At 46.9% G+C, this 16,506-nt stretch overlaps 1 protein-coding gene across 3 annotated transcripts; it reads left to right on the forward strand.

Annotated features, from left to right (window-relative positions):
* Nucleotides 1-1,608: 1,608 nt before the first annotated feature.
* On the forward strand, nucleotides 1,609-15,361 carry LOC132390373 (gastrula zinc finger protein xLCGF3.1-like). Of its 3 annotated transcripts, none has more exons than XR_009510879.1 (3): nucleotides 1,609-2,368; nucleotides 6,893-7,043; nucleotides 13,139-13,226. XR_009510879.1 is itself a non-coding variant. In XM_059962989.1 (3 exons), the coding sequence occupies exon 3, from the start codon at nucleotides 13,778-13,780 to the stop codon at nucleotides 14,432-14,434; it is 657 nt and encodes a 218-aa protein (XP_059818972.1). In that variant the 5' UTR covers nucleotides 1,609-2,368; nucleotides 6,893-7,043; nucleotides 13,580-13,777; the 3' UTR covers nucleotides 14,435-15,361. The 3 variants fall into 3 exon arrangements, 2 of the variants coding, with proteins under 2 accessions (XP_059818972.1, XP_059818973.1); XM_059962989.1 differs by lacking the exon at nucleotides 13,139-13,226 and adding an exon at nucleotides 13,580-15,361; XM_059962990.1 differs by lacking the exons at nucleotides 1,609-2,368; nucleotides 13,139-13,226 and adding an exon at nucleotides 13,580-15,361 and having other exon boundaries at nucleotides 6,648-7,043.
* Nucleotides 15,362-16,506: the final 1,145 nt, after the last annotated feature.

Genomic DNA, 16,506 nt, shown 5'->3' on the forward strand with positions numbered 1-16,506 from the left:
GATGTTGTGAATTTCAATGTGTTCACTTCTCAGTTCTCGATTCTCTAAATGAAAGGGTTATCACATTTGATCTGTCTTCATGTGATAACCCCGCCACTCCAGGGATCAGTCAGGTGAATCTTCATTGCACTCTCTATAACAAATACTCTCTAAACTCTTTGTTAATCCTCTATGGAATTCATTTCTATCATCTGCAGCCCCGTGTTGCCCCAACCACTCACCTCCCACCCCTGTCACTATTTCCTTCCCACCTCCCCCTCACCTGGATCCACCTCTCACTCCCCAGCTCTTGCCCCATCCCCACACCTCACCTCTTTTCTCTGACTATTTCCCGTCCGCTCTGAGTCCAGAGGGAGGGTCTCGGCCCGAAATGTTGACGGTCCATTTCCCTCCACAGATGCTGCCCGACCCACTGAGTTTCTCCGGCAGTTTGTTCTTTGGTCTGAATAACCCGTGTTAGTATGGGGAGCGGGATTTTACACCATATTCCAGGTACAATCTCAACAAAGCACAAATTATTGTCACTTTGCCCGGACCATTGTCCCCGCTTGCAGGGCAACGGTCTGCCGGTGTTTGCCCCCAATGTGGTGAATCCTTCTGCTCGACACCACCGAGGGCCCAGGTATTTCCACAGATGAGCCCCTCCTGTCCCCACCGGGACAAACATCCTGTCCGGCCCCTCTCACACCATCTTCATTCTTTCAATAAAATCCCCCTCTCCCTCCCCGGGGAACCGGCATCGAACCGATCGGCCGAGCGGTCTCCTCCTACCTCTCAGCGATACATCAGACTCCGGCCGCAGGAGACGCTTCACAAACGCCCCAACTGCCCTCGGAGGGAAATGGAAATAAATCAGAAAACGGACATTTACTTTGAGGTTTTCTCCGCTCTGAGGAGGCGGTCGGCGCCTGAGCGGGAGACGAACTCAGCGACGTAACGCCCGCTCCGCTTGTCCACCTCCGGGACTGGTTGTAACCGGTGATTGACATCGCTTCGCACCAATGGGAGTAGCGCAGGTCCTGAATCCGCTGCTGACAGCGGTGGGGGGGGGGGGTGGGGGAAGAGGCTGGTCACGTGATTATTAGCCCAGCAGTTAAATCGATAAAGCTCGAGCACAGCAGCGCGTGGGTGGCGTAAGACACCGCGCACGTGAGGGCAGATCCCGGTGTGGGGAGCCCATGTGTGACGTCAGGCAAGTGGGGGGTGTCTGACTTCACCTGTGGCGGAGCGCTCGTATTTAAACGCACCAAAATGGGCGTTTCTTATTATTTCGGTCGGACAACAACATTAATCACGGGTTTCATCACTGGATCCAGTGTTGTGGGATGTTAAGTCCCCTGTTATGTGTCCGGCTGTGCCGTGTTGTTGGTGGAGTGAGCAGCGTGGTGTTTGTCTCGATTCGGGTCACAACACCAGAATTGCCAGTGGGGTCCACACACAGTGTATTAGTCAACAGAAAACCTCTCGTCCCTGCAGCCTTTGTCTCCTGCAAAACTCAACACCCTGACAGTGTGGACCATAGATACCCCTTCCTCTCAGAGTCAGGGAATCATTCAGACAGCTGATCGCTGAGAGGAATTATATTTATTGGTCATTAAAGTTCACACAGATTCGTTTGGACGGATTTGATGTGGAGTTCAGGGTGTCACAGTGAAAGGGCCGGACGGTCGAATCCTCTCCGTTGTCCAAACATCCTTCCAGGTGAGGCGACACTTGACCTGTGAATCTTCCGGGGTCGCCCGTTGTGTCCGCTGCTCCCGATGTGGCCGCCTCGACAGTGATGACACCGGCTCCTCCGCAGTTGTGCGGGGTAGGAGTATTTTTTTTATCGGGGGTCGTTATTATTGTTCCTTATTGTCCGGAGAGGTGGTTTTTGAGGTTTGATGATTGGGATCCTGCTCTTCTTGATCCGGGGGGTGGGGTAGAAGTTTGATTTTTCTCTGCGAACGACTTTCTTGCTCTCTCTTTGTTTCGTGGTTCTATGGAGAAACAAAAACGCAGTGTTATTTATGGACACCTGCTTTAATAATAAACTAACCTTTGAACTATCCGCTCCGAGCGGGAGTTCCCGGTGTCCAAACATTTTCATTCCGATTCCCATTCCCGTTGCTACCCGGCCTGCTGTGTTCGGCCAGCATTTTGTTTGTGTTGCTTTGGATTTCCAGGATCTGCAGACTTTGTCGCGTTTGTGATTTACCTCTCCGTTGTCCGTCCCGCTTCCGGCCACTTGTGGCGCTGCTGTGCGGGTCTCCGGCCGTCGGCGACGATATGCAGACATCCGGCCATTGGTGGCGCTGTGGAGGAACGCTGCTGAACGCATGCGCGGTGCCGAGTGCCGCTGTTTGGCGGTTCTCCGATTGGAGCAGGGGTGAGTAGGGAATGATCCCGGTGTTGTGCACCTCGGGGGCCGGTTGCATTGGGCCCGAGCTCTGCTGGACGGCTGGAGCAGGGGTGCAGTGACAATTTTTTAGCTGCCAGAGCTGTAAGGGGGTGGGGGTGGTTTGGGGTTGGGGTGCGAGTGGTTTGGGGTTGGGGGGGGGGGGGTCGGTAGGTTTGATTGATAAGTTCGTGGCCTAAGTTAGAAGGCCTGAAGTTATACAGCGCTCGGTACCTGCACGTGTAGTTCAACTCTTTGAGTGATTATGCAGAAAGTTTGAAGTTAATAACTTTTGTGGTATTTCTGTTTCAGATAATTGGAAATTGCTAAGTTTTGTAAAATTGAATCCTTCCACCTTAGGCCACGAACTTATTAATCACCCCTAATTTGTGACACCCAATTTGTGTACATGCTCATTTCATTTACTGGGCAACTTCCTTGTGCCATTCGTGTAATGAGCAGGTGCACAAATTGGGTGTGACATATATAGGGCTTCTTATAATGTCAAGCAGTAAACCAAGATGAAAGAAATATATGAATTCCAGAGCTCCGCAGAAATATAGTGATAGCTAAGACATTAACAAGATTACAGCCTCTCACTACATTTCAGTGTATAACTGGTACAATTAAACATATAATACTTAATTTAATAACATGACAAAGCATTACACAGTTGCACTTAACTGATTATCATAGAATATAATTATCAAGCAAGTAAAATAACTTTGTTTCCTTAGAAGTCAAACGGTTGTAAGTGAGAAAAATGTACTTTAGGATTAGCGAGTAATCCACGGACCACCACAGATGTAGCCTTACTAATACGACTGAGTCAGAGCAGACGGCCGCAGCGCTTAGCAGTGTTCCTCAGAGGTATAAAAATAACAAAAATAAAGCAGTTCAGTTTTTATACTTTTAGCCCCTAAATTGGAACCAAGTAATCAAGTATGAAAAAATAACATCTGATGAACTATTGCTAAAGCCATGAATATTGCTGAATATTAGTCTCAAAAGATGTAGGTTGTCAACTCTGCTTCGTACTGTTTCTCTCGGAGAAGTGGTTGGATGGGAAGTGTACCTGTGAGTGTTGATTCTCACAATATCCTCACAGGTCAGGTGTTACATGGTGAGACCGATACAGACACTGTTTAGTCTTTAAATATATAAAAAGTTAAACAAGCTTGAATCTTTATTATTATCGCATCTATACGAATAGAAAAGATTGTATTTTGAAAGTCATAAATGTTAACGGGGAGCAGAGCAACCATTTGGGAGGTTTGGAAATGTGTTTTGTCTCGTCATTGCCTCACTAAATTATTCTCCTTCCTATCATCGCAATGAGAAAAAGAGCCTCTTTCCAATCAGCTGCAGTTGGTGGAGCGAGGCCAAGGGGTTGATCTGCTGTTAATGATATAATAGTTGAAATGATGTAAAACTAGCTTAAAGCCTGGAAATGTCTTTTTTTCCATTTGGCTTGGAAAACAAAACTAAATTTATCCAGGTGTAGAAGAGGATTTTGGATGATTAGCATGTGTATTTGATCAAAATCAGACGGAAGATAAGCAAGTAGTGAATTTTTCTTTCATTGTTTTCAACTTTTAAACTTGGGTTTCCATGTTCATTCCTTGCTGAATATAGCTCCTTCCTGGTATCCAATGGTAACAATTGGAAAGAGCAGAAGAATGCTCACACTTGTGTACAGGGATTTCCGAGCTTCCTAGGACAATGGGTCGAGGGAGAAGGAATTTCACAAATACCTAAATAAAAAACAGTCACAGCTCCAGGATTTCACGAAAAATGATCAAATATTCTAATGTTATTAGTGGTATTTTTCCCCATCAGCCAACACCCCCTCTTCCCAACCCCCGCTTCCGTAAAATTCCCTCTATTTAATATGTGGCCGTTGTTAAATTCCGCGCTTGTTTATTTTGACTTTTTTACAGAGGTGTCGGAGCGGCTCTCCGGTGAGCTCTGGTAGCACTGCACCCCTGAATGTATGAGATAGTACAGGGTATGAGATAAAACCCTGAGCAGTGTCGATGATCAGAGGGATCTTAGACTCCAAGTTCATCATTTCCTGAAACAGACTACACAGATTGATCGGGTGGTTAAGAAGGCAAATGGCGTGGTTACCTTTATTATTTGAAGCACTGAATTCAAAAGTCATGAAGTTGTGTTGCAGCTTTAAAAAACTAGTTAGACCACATCTGGAGTGTTCCAGATAGTTCTGGTTGCCCCCATTCTCGGAAGGATGTCGGTGCTTTGGAGAGGGTGCAGAAGAGGTTTACCAGGACACTGCCTGGATTAGAGGGCATGAGCTGTAACGAGAGGTTGGACAAACTTGTGTTGTTTTCTCCAGAGCGGTGCAGGCTGGGGTGAGACTGGATGGACGTTTATCAGATTACGAGAGGAATGGATAGAGTGGACAGAGGGTATGTTTTACCTGGGGTTTGAAATGTCTGACACATTTAAGGTGAGAGGAGATGTGAGGGGCGTCTGTTTATTTCCACAGAGTGCTGGGAAGCTGGAGACTATGCCTGGGGTGTCAGACCCCACCGGTCACGAGATCCCATTTGCCCCTCCCATTTAACTGGAGATGTAACGATCTCTTTGTGCATGTTCAGATGGGTGGTCACGCATCCTCCATGTTGTGTTGGGAAATCTGATGTTGGCCACTGAGTCCTGTTAACTTCTCCCGAACTTGCCTCGCTTCCTGAGGCTCCTCACATTTGTCCTGGAGCTTTATGCCTGTTGTGTCTTCTCCCGGATTGGGGTGGGTGAGGAAAGAGAACGACCCAGGTTATGGGGATCTTTGATTTCACTGCCTGCTTTACCGAGGGACCATGAAGTCTCGGGGGGAGAATGGTTTCTGTGATGTGCTGATCTGAATCCAAAGGTCTTACCAGTTCCTCACAGTCACGGGCAGGGCAGTTACCGTGCAAAGCGTGAAGTTTCCGGATGGGAACCTTTCTATGGTGTGTTGATAAAAATCTTGTGAGTGTCAAAGTATATCTTGCAAAGTCTTGTTGTTTTTGCTAATTCTGTCATTTTAGAATCTTTTGTACAATAGTATGTACTATTCATTCAGTACCTATGTGTTGCTGGAGGACCATCAGTGATCGTCCTTGATCCCTTCTCCCACCTTGTTCCATCTGTTCATCTTGTTCAACCTCTGTCCAGTCTCCTCACAACCCCCAACCCCGTTTCAGTGATGTACACCAACCATCTGGGTCAACCTCAGTCCGCCTTGTATCCCACCTCCTCAATGTTATATATCAGCAATCTTTCCTCCAACCCTTGTCTTCATTGTGAAGTGTTCTTTTGTACCTTTGGCCTCGCTGAGTCATTTCCAGAATCGGTTATTGTTAGCTGGAATGTCGGAGGGTCATCAGGTCCCAGTTCTGTTGTGCATTGGTGTGGAGGTGCTCGTTTATGAACAGTGACGGGCTGACGCACTGCAGCATTTTACTGGCAGCAAAGAGTACTGGGAGAGTTGGTGCTTGGGCTCTAATCTTTTGATTGGCATTCCAGGCAAATGGAACTGCTGGTGTTTTAGCTTTGACTTTGGTTAGTGCTTCTACAGACGGGGCTGGATGCTCGACCTGCAATGAAGCAGAAATTTCGAGCAGCTGGACATTGGTTGTGGGGAAATCCCGGATTGCACTACCCAGTGTGAGATGTGGGGACAAAGTGTGAGACTCTCAGGGTCGGTGAGTGGCAGATTCAGCTGTGTGAGTCTGTGGGGTTGGGTCCTGGGAGATCATGGTTTTTGATCCAGGTAAAGTGGACCCAGGGATCGAGCTGTTTGGGCTTGTGAGGTGTTGATCGAGTATTTCTGGTCTGGGATCAGCTGTTTGTTTCTGGAGTTCCTTTGGAAGCAATGACTGACAATCTGAGGAGAGGATGAGTTCCCATTCCATCCTCACAGGGAGAGGCTGTGAGTAAATGGGCTGTTCCGTGTTTACAACAGTAGAAATAGACCCAGAGATTGGTGTTCAAACTGTGTTTGGAAATCCCCCCCCCCCATCCTCCCTCACTGTCAATCAGGCAGCTGTGCTGGAGATCTGCACTAAAAACTGAAAGTGTTTGAAGTCATTCTGATGAAATGTTATTAATTGAATTGTATTGTAAGCTGTTCCTTACCTGCTGAGTGTTTCTGGTATTTATGACAGAAATTAATATATTCATGATTGCTAAGTAGCTTCAGGGTTACAGGAGGAAGGCAGGAATATGGTGTTGGAATGAAAATCAGCCCTGGTTGAATGGTGGGCAGACCAGATGGATCGAATCACATTATTCTGTTCCTGTGTCTTGTGTCTTACCATGACTGAATGATGGCTCCTTCTTATCCCATATCATTCTGTGACATGTGAGGGACAATAAAAGATTGTTCACTGAGATCATTATATTTACCTTCAATGTTTAAATTTCAGTGAGTTTTGTTCCTAGTAACATTAAGCAGAAATGTTTGGTCCTCCTTTGTAATGTTAATGTGCTTCATTATCTTACATGTTAAAGTTAGACCTGCAGTGAGAGATTTATTGGAAGAAAAACCACGACTGAAGTCGAGGGAACAGCAACAAGTGAACCAGCCCGAGGATTGAGAGCACCGACTGGAGAGAACCCATCTGACTCGGAGATTCCAGTGATTCAGTCAGGAGAAAGTTTGGTGAGTCTCATTTATTCAAACACTGGTCCTTTAGACATTACGTACCTGCACAAAGGAAGGTAGGAAATAGTTGGGAGTGAGACAGAATGTGCCCAGAAGAACCAGTTATGCCAGTACCAGTCAGACCCAGTTGTGAAGAAGCCCCCCCCCCCAATGTTCCCTTTAAACTTTTCGCCCTTCACCCTTAACCCATGTCTTCTGTTCTTTTTCTCCCCTAGCCTCAGTGGAAAAAGCCTGCTTGCATTCACTCTATCTAGACCCATCATAATTTTATATACCTCTATCAAGTCTCTGCTCATTCTTCTACACTCCAAGGAATAAAGTCCTAAATTATTCAACCTTTCTCTGTAACTCAGTTCCTCAAGTCCCGGCAACATCCTTGTAAACCTTCTCTGCACTATTTCAACCTTATTAATATCCTTCCTGTAATTTAGTGACTAAAACTGCACACAATACTCCAAATGCACCCTCACCAATGCCTTATACAGCCTCACCATAACATTCCAACTCGTATACTCAAAACTTTGATTCATAAAGGCCAATGTACCAAAAACTCTCTTTACTACCCTATCTACCCGTAACGCCACTTTTGGGGAATTTTGTATCTGTATTCAAAGATCCATCTGTTCTACTGCACTCCTCAGTGCCCTACCATTTACCTTGTATGTTCTACCTTAGTTTTTCCTTCCAAAGTGCAATACCTCACACTTGCCTGTATTAAACTCCTTCTGCCATTTTTCTGCCCATTTTTCTAGCTGGTCCAGTTCCCTCTGCAAGCTTTGAAAACCTTCCTCACTGTCCACTACACCTCCAATTTTTGTATCATCAGCAAATTTGCTGATCCAATTTACCAAATTATTATCCAGATCATTGATATAGATGACAAATAACAATGGACGCAGCACTGATCCCTGTGGCACACCACTAGTCACAGGCCTCCACTCAGAAAAGCAATCTTCCACTACCACTCTCTGGCTTCTTCCATTATTCCATGTCTAACCCAATTTACTACCTCTCCATGTATACCTAGCAACTGAATCTTCCTAAATAACCTCCCATGCAGGACCTTGTCAAAGTCCTTACTGAAGTCCATGTAGACAACATCCACTGCCTTGCCTTCATCTATTTTCCTGTAACCTCCTTGAAACACTCTAATAGATTTGTTAATCATGACCTACCACACACAAAGCCATGTTGACTCGCCCTAATAAATCCCTGTCTGTCTATATACTTGTAGATCCTATCGCTTAGTACCACTTCCAATAATTTACCCACGACCGACGTCAAAGTTACCCTATACTTTCCTGAATTACTTTTAGAGTCTTTTTTACCCAACAGAACAACATGAGCTATCCTCGAATTCTCTAGCACCTCACCCGCAGATAACAACATTTAAATATACCTGCCATGGCCCCTGCAATTTCAACACTGGTCTCCTTCAAAGTCCGAGGGAATACCCTGTCAGGTCCTGGGGATTTATCTACTCTGACTTGCCTCTAGATAGCAAGCACCTCCTCTTCTTCTTTCTGTATAGATTCCATGACCTTAATCCTTGTTTGCCTTATTTACATTGACTCCATGCCAGTTTCCTTAGTAAGTACAGGAGCAAAAAAATACATTTAAGATCCCCCCAATTTTTTTTGGTTCCATTCATAGCTGACCACTCTGATCTTCAAGAGGACCAATTTTGCCAGTCTCCCTCGGTGCTGGAGGCCTGTTTCGTCCAAGGAGCCCTAGGCTCTTTGGCTTGAACCCAGGGCAAACCCTAACGGTGGTATGGGGAACCTCCAGTCACCAAAAGAAATCTGGAACTTTGGCCAGAAATGCAATGCCGTCTCTTCCTTTAACCTCTCCAATCACTGTGACTGGGAACTTCTGTCCCTCGAGGGGTTTCCTCAGTTGAGCATAGGGTCATAGCACAGAGTCACATGAGAGCTGGCCACTGGCAGAAGGGGTTCAAATGTACTGGAGTCCAGATAAAGAGCCCACCACTGGGTGGTCAGAGGAAGCTATCAGTTGTTCGCAGTTCCAGCATGATATCCTTGTCCGTGTATAGAATCTCGACTTCCAACGGACAGAGCAAGTCTCTCCCTACGAGATTACACCCCCGTCTGGTGGTGACTGTAAACGAAACCTCACACTGGCTCCCCTGGAATTCCACCTGCAGTGGCTGGGTACGTGAATACGTACGTTCCGTGCTTTTCGAACCCAGACAGAGTGATTGTAGCGTCTGATAGCTGGAATCCTTTTTCCGATACTATTTCCTGATCGAGAGTGGTTTTCGTTGCCCAATATCAATCATAACCGGAATTGAAATTCCAGCACCTGTCAATATTACATTGGGCTCTTCCTGAGGGATGATACTCACAGTAGGAAGCATCTTTGCTTGTCAATTTCTAAACGGGTTGTTGTCCCCACCTGTCCCTTGGTACGTTTTTGATCCTATTTCTGATCCCAATATATAGCCCGCTCGCATCCTTCTTCCCGCTGAACATGTTCACTTTAAATATTAGTTCATTTTGGGGTTGATCAGGAATCGAAATCAGGTTCCAATAATATGTCAAAGCTCATCACATTCAATTTCGGTCATTGTCAGGCCAATTCATATTATCTGTTTTAATTATGTTGGCTAACTTAGTTGGTAAGTTTTGGAGCAGTAGGGCATTAAACTGGGGGTACAGATTCCCATTATTAAAAGGCTTGGTCTCCTGTGAAAGTGCCATAGCAGGCCACAAATCACTCCCAATAGTCTGGTCCTGATTCCCCAGGCTTACGTTTGCATTCAAGTACTTTAGTGATGTTTACAGGTTGCTGGAGAGCCCTTTCCAAGGCTTGAATAATCTGGTCTGTCCGTTCATTCTCATTATGGTTTCCTGCCTGTAACTCCGGATAGGTTTGGTATCGCAATTCTGCCTTCCATTTCCGCCCCTCATCAGCTGAGAGAATCATGCTGCAGAGACCGAATAAATCTTGCGGAGTCGCATTAGACATTTGTATAGTACTGTGGACACACTGAGTAAACTGTGCTGGTTTTTCTTTTCTATCTGGGGCCTGATTCATGATCATTATCGTTTCTTGAGGCTTCCAGGGTGCATACACAGGAATCACCATAAGACAGTCGACCATTCAGTACATCGAGTCTGCTCCGCCATTTCAGCATGAGCTGATCCAATCTCCCCTCGAGTCCCATTCCACCGCCTTCTCAGCATAATCTTTGATGCCCTGACTACTCAGATACCTATCAATCTCTGCCTTAAATACACCCAATGACCCGGCCTCCACTGCCGCTGGTGGCAACAAATTCCACAGATTCACCACTCTCTGGCTGAAAAAATGTTTTCGCATCTCCATTCTGCATGGGCGCCCTGCAATCCTCAAGTCATGTCCTCTCGTACTGGACTCCCCCCACCATGGGAAACAACTTTGCCACATCCACTCTGTCCATGTCTTTCAACATTCAAAATGTTTCTGTGATGTCCCCCCCCCCATTCTTCTAAACTCCAAGGAGTACAGTCCAAGAGTGGTCAAACGTTCCTCATATGTTAACCCTCTCATTCCTGGAATCATTCTAGTGTATCTTCTCTGAACCCTCTCCAATGTCAGCACATCCTTTCTTAAATAAGGAGCCCAAAACTGCACACAAGTGACATCTTACCAGTGCCTTATAGAGCCTCAACATCACATCCCTGCTCCTATACTCTATATTCCTCTAGAAATGAATGCCAACATTGCATTTGCCTTTTTCACCACCAACTCAGTGTGGAGGTTAATCTTAAGGATATCCTTCACAAGGACTCCCAAGTGCCGTTGCATCTCAGAACTATGAATTTTCTCCCCATTTAAATAATAGTCTGCCCATTTATTTCTTCTACCAAAGTGCATGACCATACACTTTCTGACAGTGTAATTCAATTGCCACTTCTTTGCCCATTCCCCCAATCTATCCAAGGCTCTCTGCAGACTCTCTGTTTCCTCAGTACTACGAGCCCCTCCACCTATCTTTGTATCATCAGCAAACTTAGCCACAAAGCCATCTATTCCATAATCCAAATCGTTGATACACAACGTAAAAAGAAACGGACCCCTGTGGAACACCACTGGTAACCGGCAGCCAACCAGCATGGGATGCCTTTATAAAACAACACACACAAAATGCTGGTGGAACACAGCAGGCCAAGCAGCATCTATAAGGAGAAGCACTGTCCACGTTTTGGGCCGAGACCCTTCGTCAGGACTCAATGGGAATGCCTTTATTTCCACATTCTGTTTCCCGCCAATCAACCAACGCTCTATCCACGTATGTAATTTTCCTGTAATTCCATGGACTCTTATCTTGTTTAGCAGCCTCGTGTGGCACCTTGTCAAAGGCCTTCTGAAAATCCAAATACACAACATCCACTGCATCTCCCTTGTCTAGCCTACTTGTGATTCCCTCAAAAAATTACACTAGGTTTGTCAGGCAGCATTTTCCTTTAAGGAAACCATGCTGAGTTCAGCCTATCTTGTCATATGCCTCCAGGTACTCCGTAACCTCATCCTTGACAATCGACTCCAACAACTTCTGAACCACCGCTGTCAAGATAACAGGTCTATAATTTCCTTTTTCTCCCTTGCCCCTTTCTTAAGCAGCAGTGTGACATTTGCAGTCTTCCAGTCCTCCGGAACCATGCCAGAGACTATCGACTTTTGAAAGATCATTGCTAATGCCTCCGCAATCTCCACTGCTACCTCCTACAAAACACGAGGGTGCATTGCATCTGGTCCAGGAGATTTATCTACCCTTAGACTATTCAGCTTCCTGAGTACTTCCTCTGTCGTAATTGTGACTGCGCACATTTCTCTTCCCTGACACCCTTGAATGTCCGGTATATTTCTGATGTCTTCCTCAGTGAAGACTGATGCATAATACTCGTTCAGTTCCTCCGCCATCTCCTTATCTCCCATTACAATTTGCCAGCATCATTTTTTATCAGTCCTATACCTATTCACACCTGCCTTTTACTCTTTATATACTTGAGAAGGCTTTTAGTATCATCTTTGATATTATTTGCTAGCTTCCTTTCATTGTTCATCTTTTCCCTCTTAATGACCTGCTTAGTTTCCTTCTGTAAGCTTTTAAAAACTTCACAATCCCCTGTCTTCCCACTAATTTTTGCTTCCTTCTATGCCCTCTGCTTTACTTTAACTTTGGCTTTGACTTCTCTTGTCAGCCACGGTTGCATCCTTTTTCCATTTGAAAATTTCTTCTTCTTTGGAATATATCTGTCCTGCACCTTCCTCACTTCTCACATAACTCCAGCCACTGCTGCTCTGCCGTCCTTCCTGCTAGTGTCCCTTTCCAGTCAACCTTGGCCAGTTCCTCTCTCATGCCACTGTAATTTCCTTTACTCCACTGAAATACCGACACATCGGATTTCAGCTTCTCTTTCTCAAATTTCACAGGAACTCAGTCATGTTGTGATCACTGCCTCCTAAGGGTTCCTTCACTTCCATCTCTCTAATTACCTCTGTTTCATCACACAATACCCAATCCAGTACAGCTGATCCCCTAGTGGCCTCAACAATAAGCTGTTCTAAAAATCAGTCTCAGAGACATTCTACAAATTCTCTCTCTTGAGATCCAGTGCTGACCTGACTTTCCCAATCCACTCGCAAGTTAATATCCCCCAAAATTGGAATTCCTTGGAATGTAGAAGATTGAGGGGAGATTTGACAGAGGCATTCCAAAATCATGAGGGTTATAGATGGGGTAAATGCAAGCTGGCTTTTTCCATTGAGATTGGGTGGGACTACAACCAGAGGCCATGGGTTCAGGGTGAAAGGTGAAATGTTAAGGGGAACATGAGGGGAAACTTCTTCCACTGACGGTCATCCGGGTGTGGAATGAGCAGAAAACCCAGCTGGTCCATGCGAGCTCAGTTTCAACTTCTAAGAGGGGTGTATAGGTACCTGGATGGCAGGGGTACAGGAGCAGACAGTTTAAATAGTTCAACACAAACTAGATGGGCCAAAGTGCCTGATTCTGTGTTGTGCTTTTCTATGACTGTGACAAGAACCTGAAATAATATGATTATTCTTTTAATTCCTTTTAACAGCTGTGCGGACCAACCATTCATCTGGGCAGGAAACGTTTGCATGGCTTCAAAACTGTGGCACTTCACATTGACAATAGATAAAAGAAAATCCCAGCTGCAGGTCAACAAAGGGTATTTGAGAGTGTTCAGTTACTTTGCGGACAGGCACTCTTGCAGCTCAGTGGGAACAGAGAATAACACCAATGGAGAGAGTCAAACTGAGCCAGGTCACAGATTGGTGACGGCAGAAATGCCCCATTCTTATAGACACAGGAAGATCATCAGAGAGTTTGATGGTCATTCCAGATACCTGCACTGTGCCCAGCTGGAAGATGACTTCTCTCTCCAACTTGGGTTGAACCTCACTGTAACAGTGTGATGCCAGATCACACCTTGACACCTCAAGTAATCTCGTCTGACATATTGTCCTTCACCCATTGATGTACTATAAATCTTTTTCAGGTTAAAAACAACAAGGAAATTATCTACGGGGAAGTCGAACACAACACGCTGTTTTGTTGTCTATGTCCAGATATTTAAGAAGTGGAACAAGGGATTCACTCGATCATCATTCCTACTCAGGCTGTGGGGAGTGATTCACTCGATCATTATTCCTATTCGGACTGGGGGAGAGATTCATCGATCATCTGACCGACTGACATGCTGTCAATTTACACGGGGGGAATCCATTTATCTGCTCAGTCATCCACCCTAATGGCTCACCAGCGAGTTCACACTGGGGTGCGGCCATTCACCTGCTCAGACTGTGGGAAGGGATTTGCTTCGTCATCCCATCTGAAGATACATCAGCGAGTTCACACTGGAGAGAGGCCGTTCACCTGCTCAGACTGTGGGAAGGGATTCATTTCGTCATCCCATCTGAAGATACATCAGCGAGTTCACACTGGGGTGCGGCCGTTCACCTGCTCAGACTGTGGGAAGGGATTCTCCGAATTACCTCAACTTAAGATACATCAGCGAGTTCACACTGGAGAGAGGCCGTTCACCTGCTCAGACTGTGGGAAAGGATTCACTCTGACATCTCAACTGAAGGCACACCAGGGAGTTCACACCGGAGAGTGGGCAATCACCTGCTCGGACTGTGGGAAGGGATTCACTTGCTCATCCCATCTGAAGGTACATCAGCGAGTTCACACTGGAGAGAAGCCGTTCACCTGCTCAGACTGTGGGAAGGGATTCATTTCGTCATCCCATCTGAAGATACATCAGCGAGTTCACACTGGTGAGAGGCCCTTCACCTGCTCAGACTGTGGGAAGGGTTTCACTTCATCATCCCATCTGAAGATACATCAGTGAGTTCACACTGGTGAGGGGCCGTTCACCTGCTCAGACTGTGGGAAAGGATTCACTCAGTCATCCATCCTAAAGGCACACCAGCGACTTCACACTGGGTAGAGACCGATCTGCTCAGACTTTGGGAAAAGATTCTCTCAGCCAAATCAACCAGTGCGCATCACTGAGTTCACACTGGGGAGAGGCCATTCACCGGCTGTGAATGTAGGAAGCGATTCACTCAGTCATCTAATCTTATGTAGCTCTCAGTTCTGCTGGCAGCTTAACAGAGGGGGTTATAGCCTGCCCACCCCAGTCTGGCCAAACTGAATAATCTCGTTTGGGTGGATACTGAGTGATGTGTCCCCTTTCTGTGAACTGTCTCTTTAAAATGCAAAGAGAACCGAGACTGACTTTGGACACGCTGTTGGATTTCTGCAGAAGTGCTGGGTTGCTATGGTGACCAGCTAATGTTTATGTTCTGTGTGGTTAAGCAAGGTCAGAATGATCCTTTACCGACACAGAACAAGCAAGCGACTTCTTACAGAGAAAGGGGGCGGAGCTACGTGATGGACAGATGGTGTTCAGCACAACGGTATTTAAACACACGTAACTGCTTTTCTCGCAGGACACGCAGACGCTCAAAGGCTAGTGATGAAAGTTTCTGCTAGTTGGACTTTCTTGTACCCACAAGGGTGGGATTTGAGGATCGATAAAGAAGAATCGATCTGTGGCTTTTAGTGCGTGTAAGAGCGACCCTGTGGGATCTACCGGAGAGTCTAACCCTTGCTTGGGTTGGGAGACTTTCTCTTGAAGAAGGTGCTCTTGAGTTGGTCACGTCTGGCTAACTTGGAAGATTTGATGGGCATTGGAAAAGGTCGACAACACCTGTTTACTTGGATTACATCTCCCTCACCCTCGCCCTCTCCTTCCCTCCCTCCCTCCCCCTCCAATCTTGTGAACTAAATTGAATCTACCACATCATCGTAAGACTGGCGGTGCAGACCCGAGGGGCAGAATGGTCTACTTCTGCACCTATTTCCTATTGTCTATTGACTATATCGTTTACCACCGAGGTTTTGGATTTTATATACAGGTGGCTCCCGTTTTTCGGACGTTCGCTTTACAACAGCTTGTAGCGGTGTGCTACACGCAGCGCTAAAATTACGACACGGAGTCGGTAACTGCAGTCGAAGGAAAAAACTTTATTCGAAAACTTCAGCCTCACTTTTAAGCCTCTGTCAACCGGCCCCCCATGGCGAAGAGGCTCCAAAGCTCTGTGCTCGCAAACCCCCGTAGGCTATCTAATTGTAAGTCGGTTCGGATACGCTAGGAAATGAGCCGCCACATAACCCCCCCCCCGGAACCGGCGATACACCCCCCAATGTCCACAGCCTGGGCCAGAACCTGCTTGGGAGGTCGGCCTCTGCGCCGAGGCGCCGGAAACTCGGCCGGTTGCGCCAGGTCCACATGGGCCGGCTTGAGGCGGTCCACCGTGAAAACCTCCTCCTTCCCCCCAACGTCCAGCACGAACGTGGACCCGTTGTTCCGGAGCACCGTAAACGGCCCCTCGTATGGCCGCTGCAGCGGTGGCCGATGCCCGCCCCTTCGTACAAACACAAACTTACAGTTCCGTAGGTCTTTGGGTACGCAGGTCGGGTGCCGCCCATGCTGTGAAGTGGGTATGGGGGCCAGGTTACCGAGCTTCTCGCGAAGTCTGCCCAGGACTGCAGCGGGTTCTTCCTCTTGCCCCCTCGGGGCTGGTAGGAACTCCCCGGGGACGGCCAGGGGCGCGCCGTATACCAACTCGGCCGACGAGGCGTGCAGGTCGTCCTTGGGCGCTGTGCGGATGCCGAGAAGGACCCAGGGAAGCTCGTCCGCCCAGTTGGCTCCTCGCAGGCGGGCCATGAGGGCCGACTTCAGGTGACGGTGGAAACGCTCCACTAGCCCGTTCGACTGTGGGTGGTAGGCAGTGGTGTGGTGCAGCTGAGTCCCCAAAAGGCTGGCCATAGCAGACCACAGGCTGGAGGTGAACTGGGCGCCTCTGTCGGAGGTAATGTGGGCTGGTACACCAAAGCGGGATATCCAGGTGGCGA

Source organism: Hypanus sabinus, unplaced genomic scaffold (assembly GCF_030144855.1).
Source record: "Hypanus sabinus isolate sHypSab1 unplaced genomic scaffold, sHypSab1.hap1 scaffold_88, whole genome shotgun sequence".
NCBI classification, from domain to species: Eukaryota; Metazoa; Chordata; class Chondrichthyes; order Myliobatiformes; family Dasyatidae; genus Hypanus; species Hypanus sabinus.

Bases quoted from the DNA above. Each gene is read 5' to 3' on its own strand.
- LOC132390373 (XM_059962989.1), top strand. From the start codon at position 13,778: ATGCTGTCAATTTACACGGGGGGAATCCATTTATCTGCTCAGTCATCC.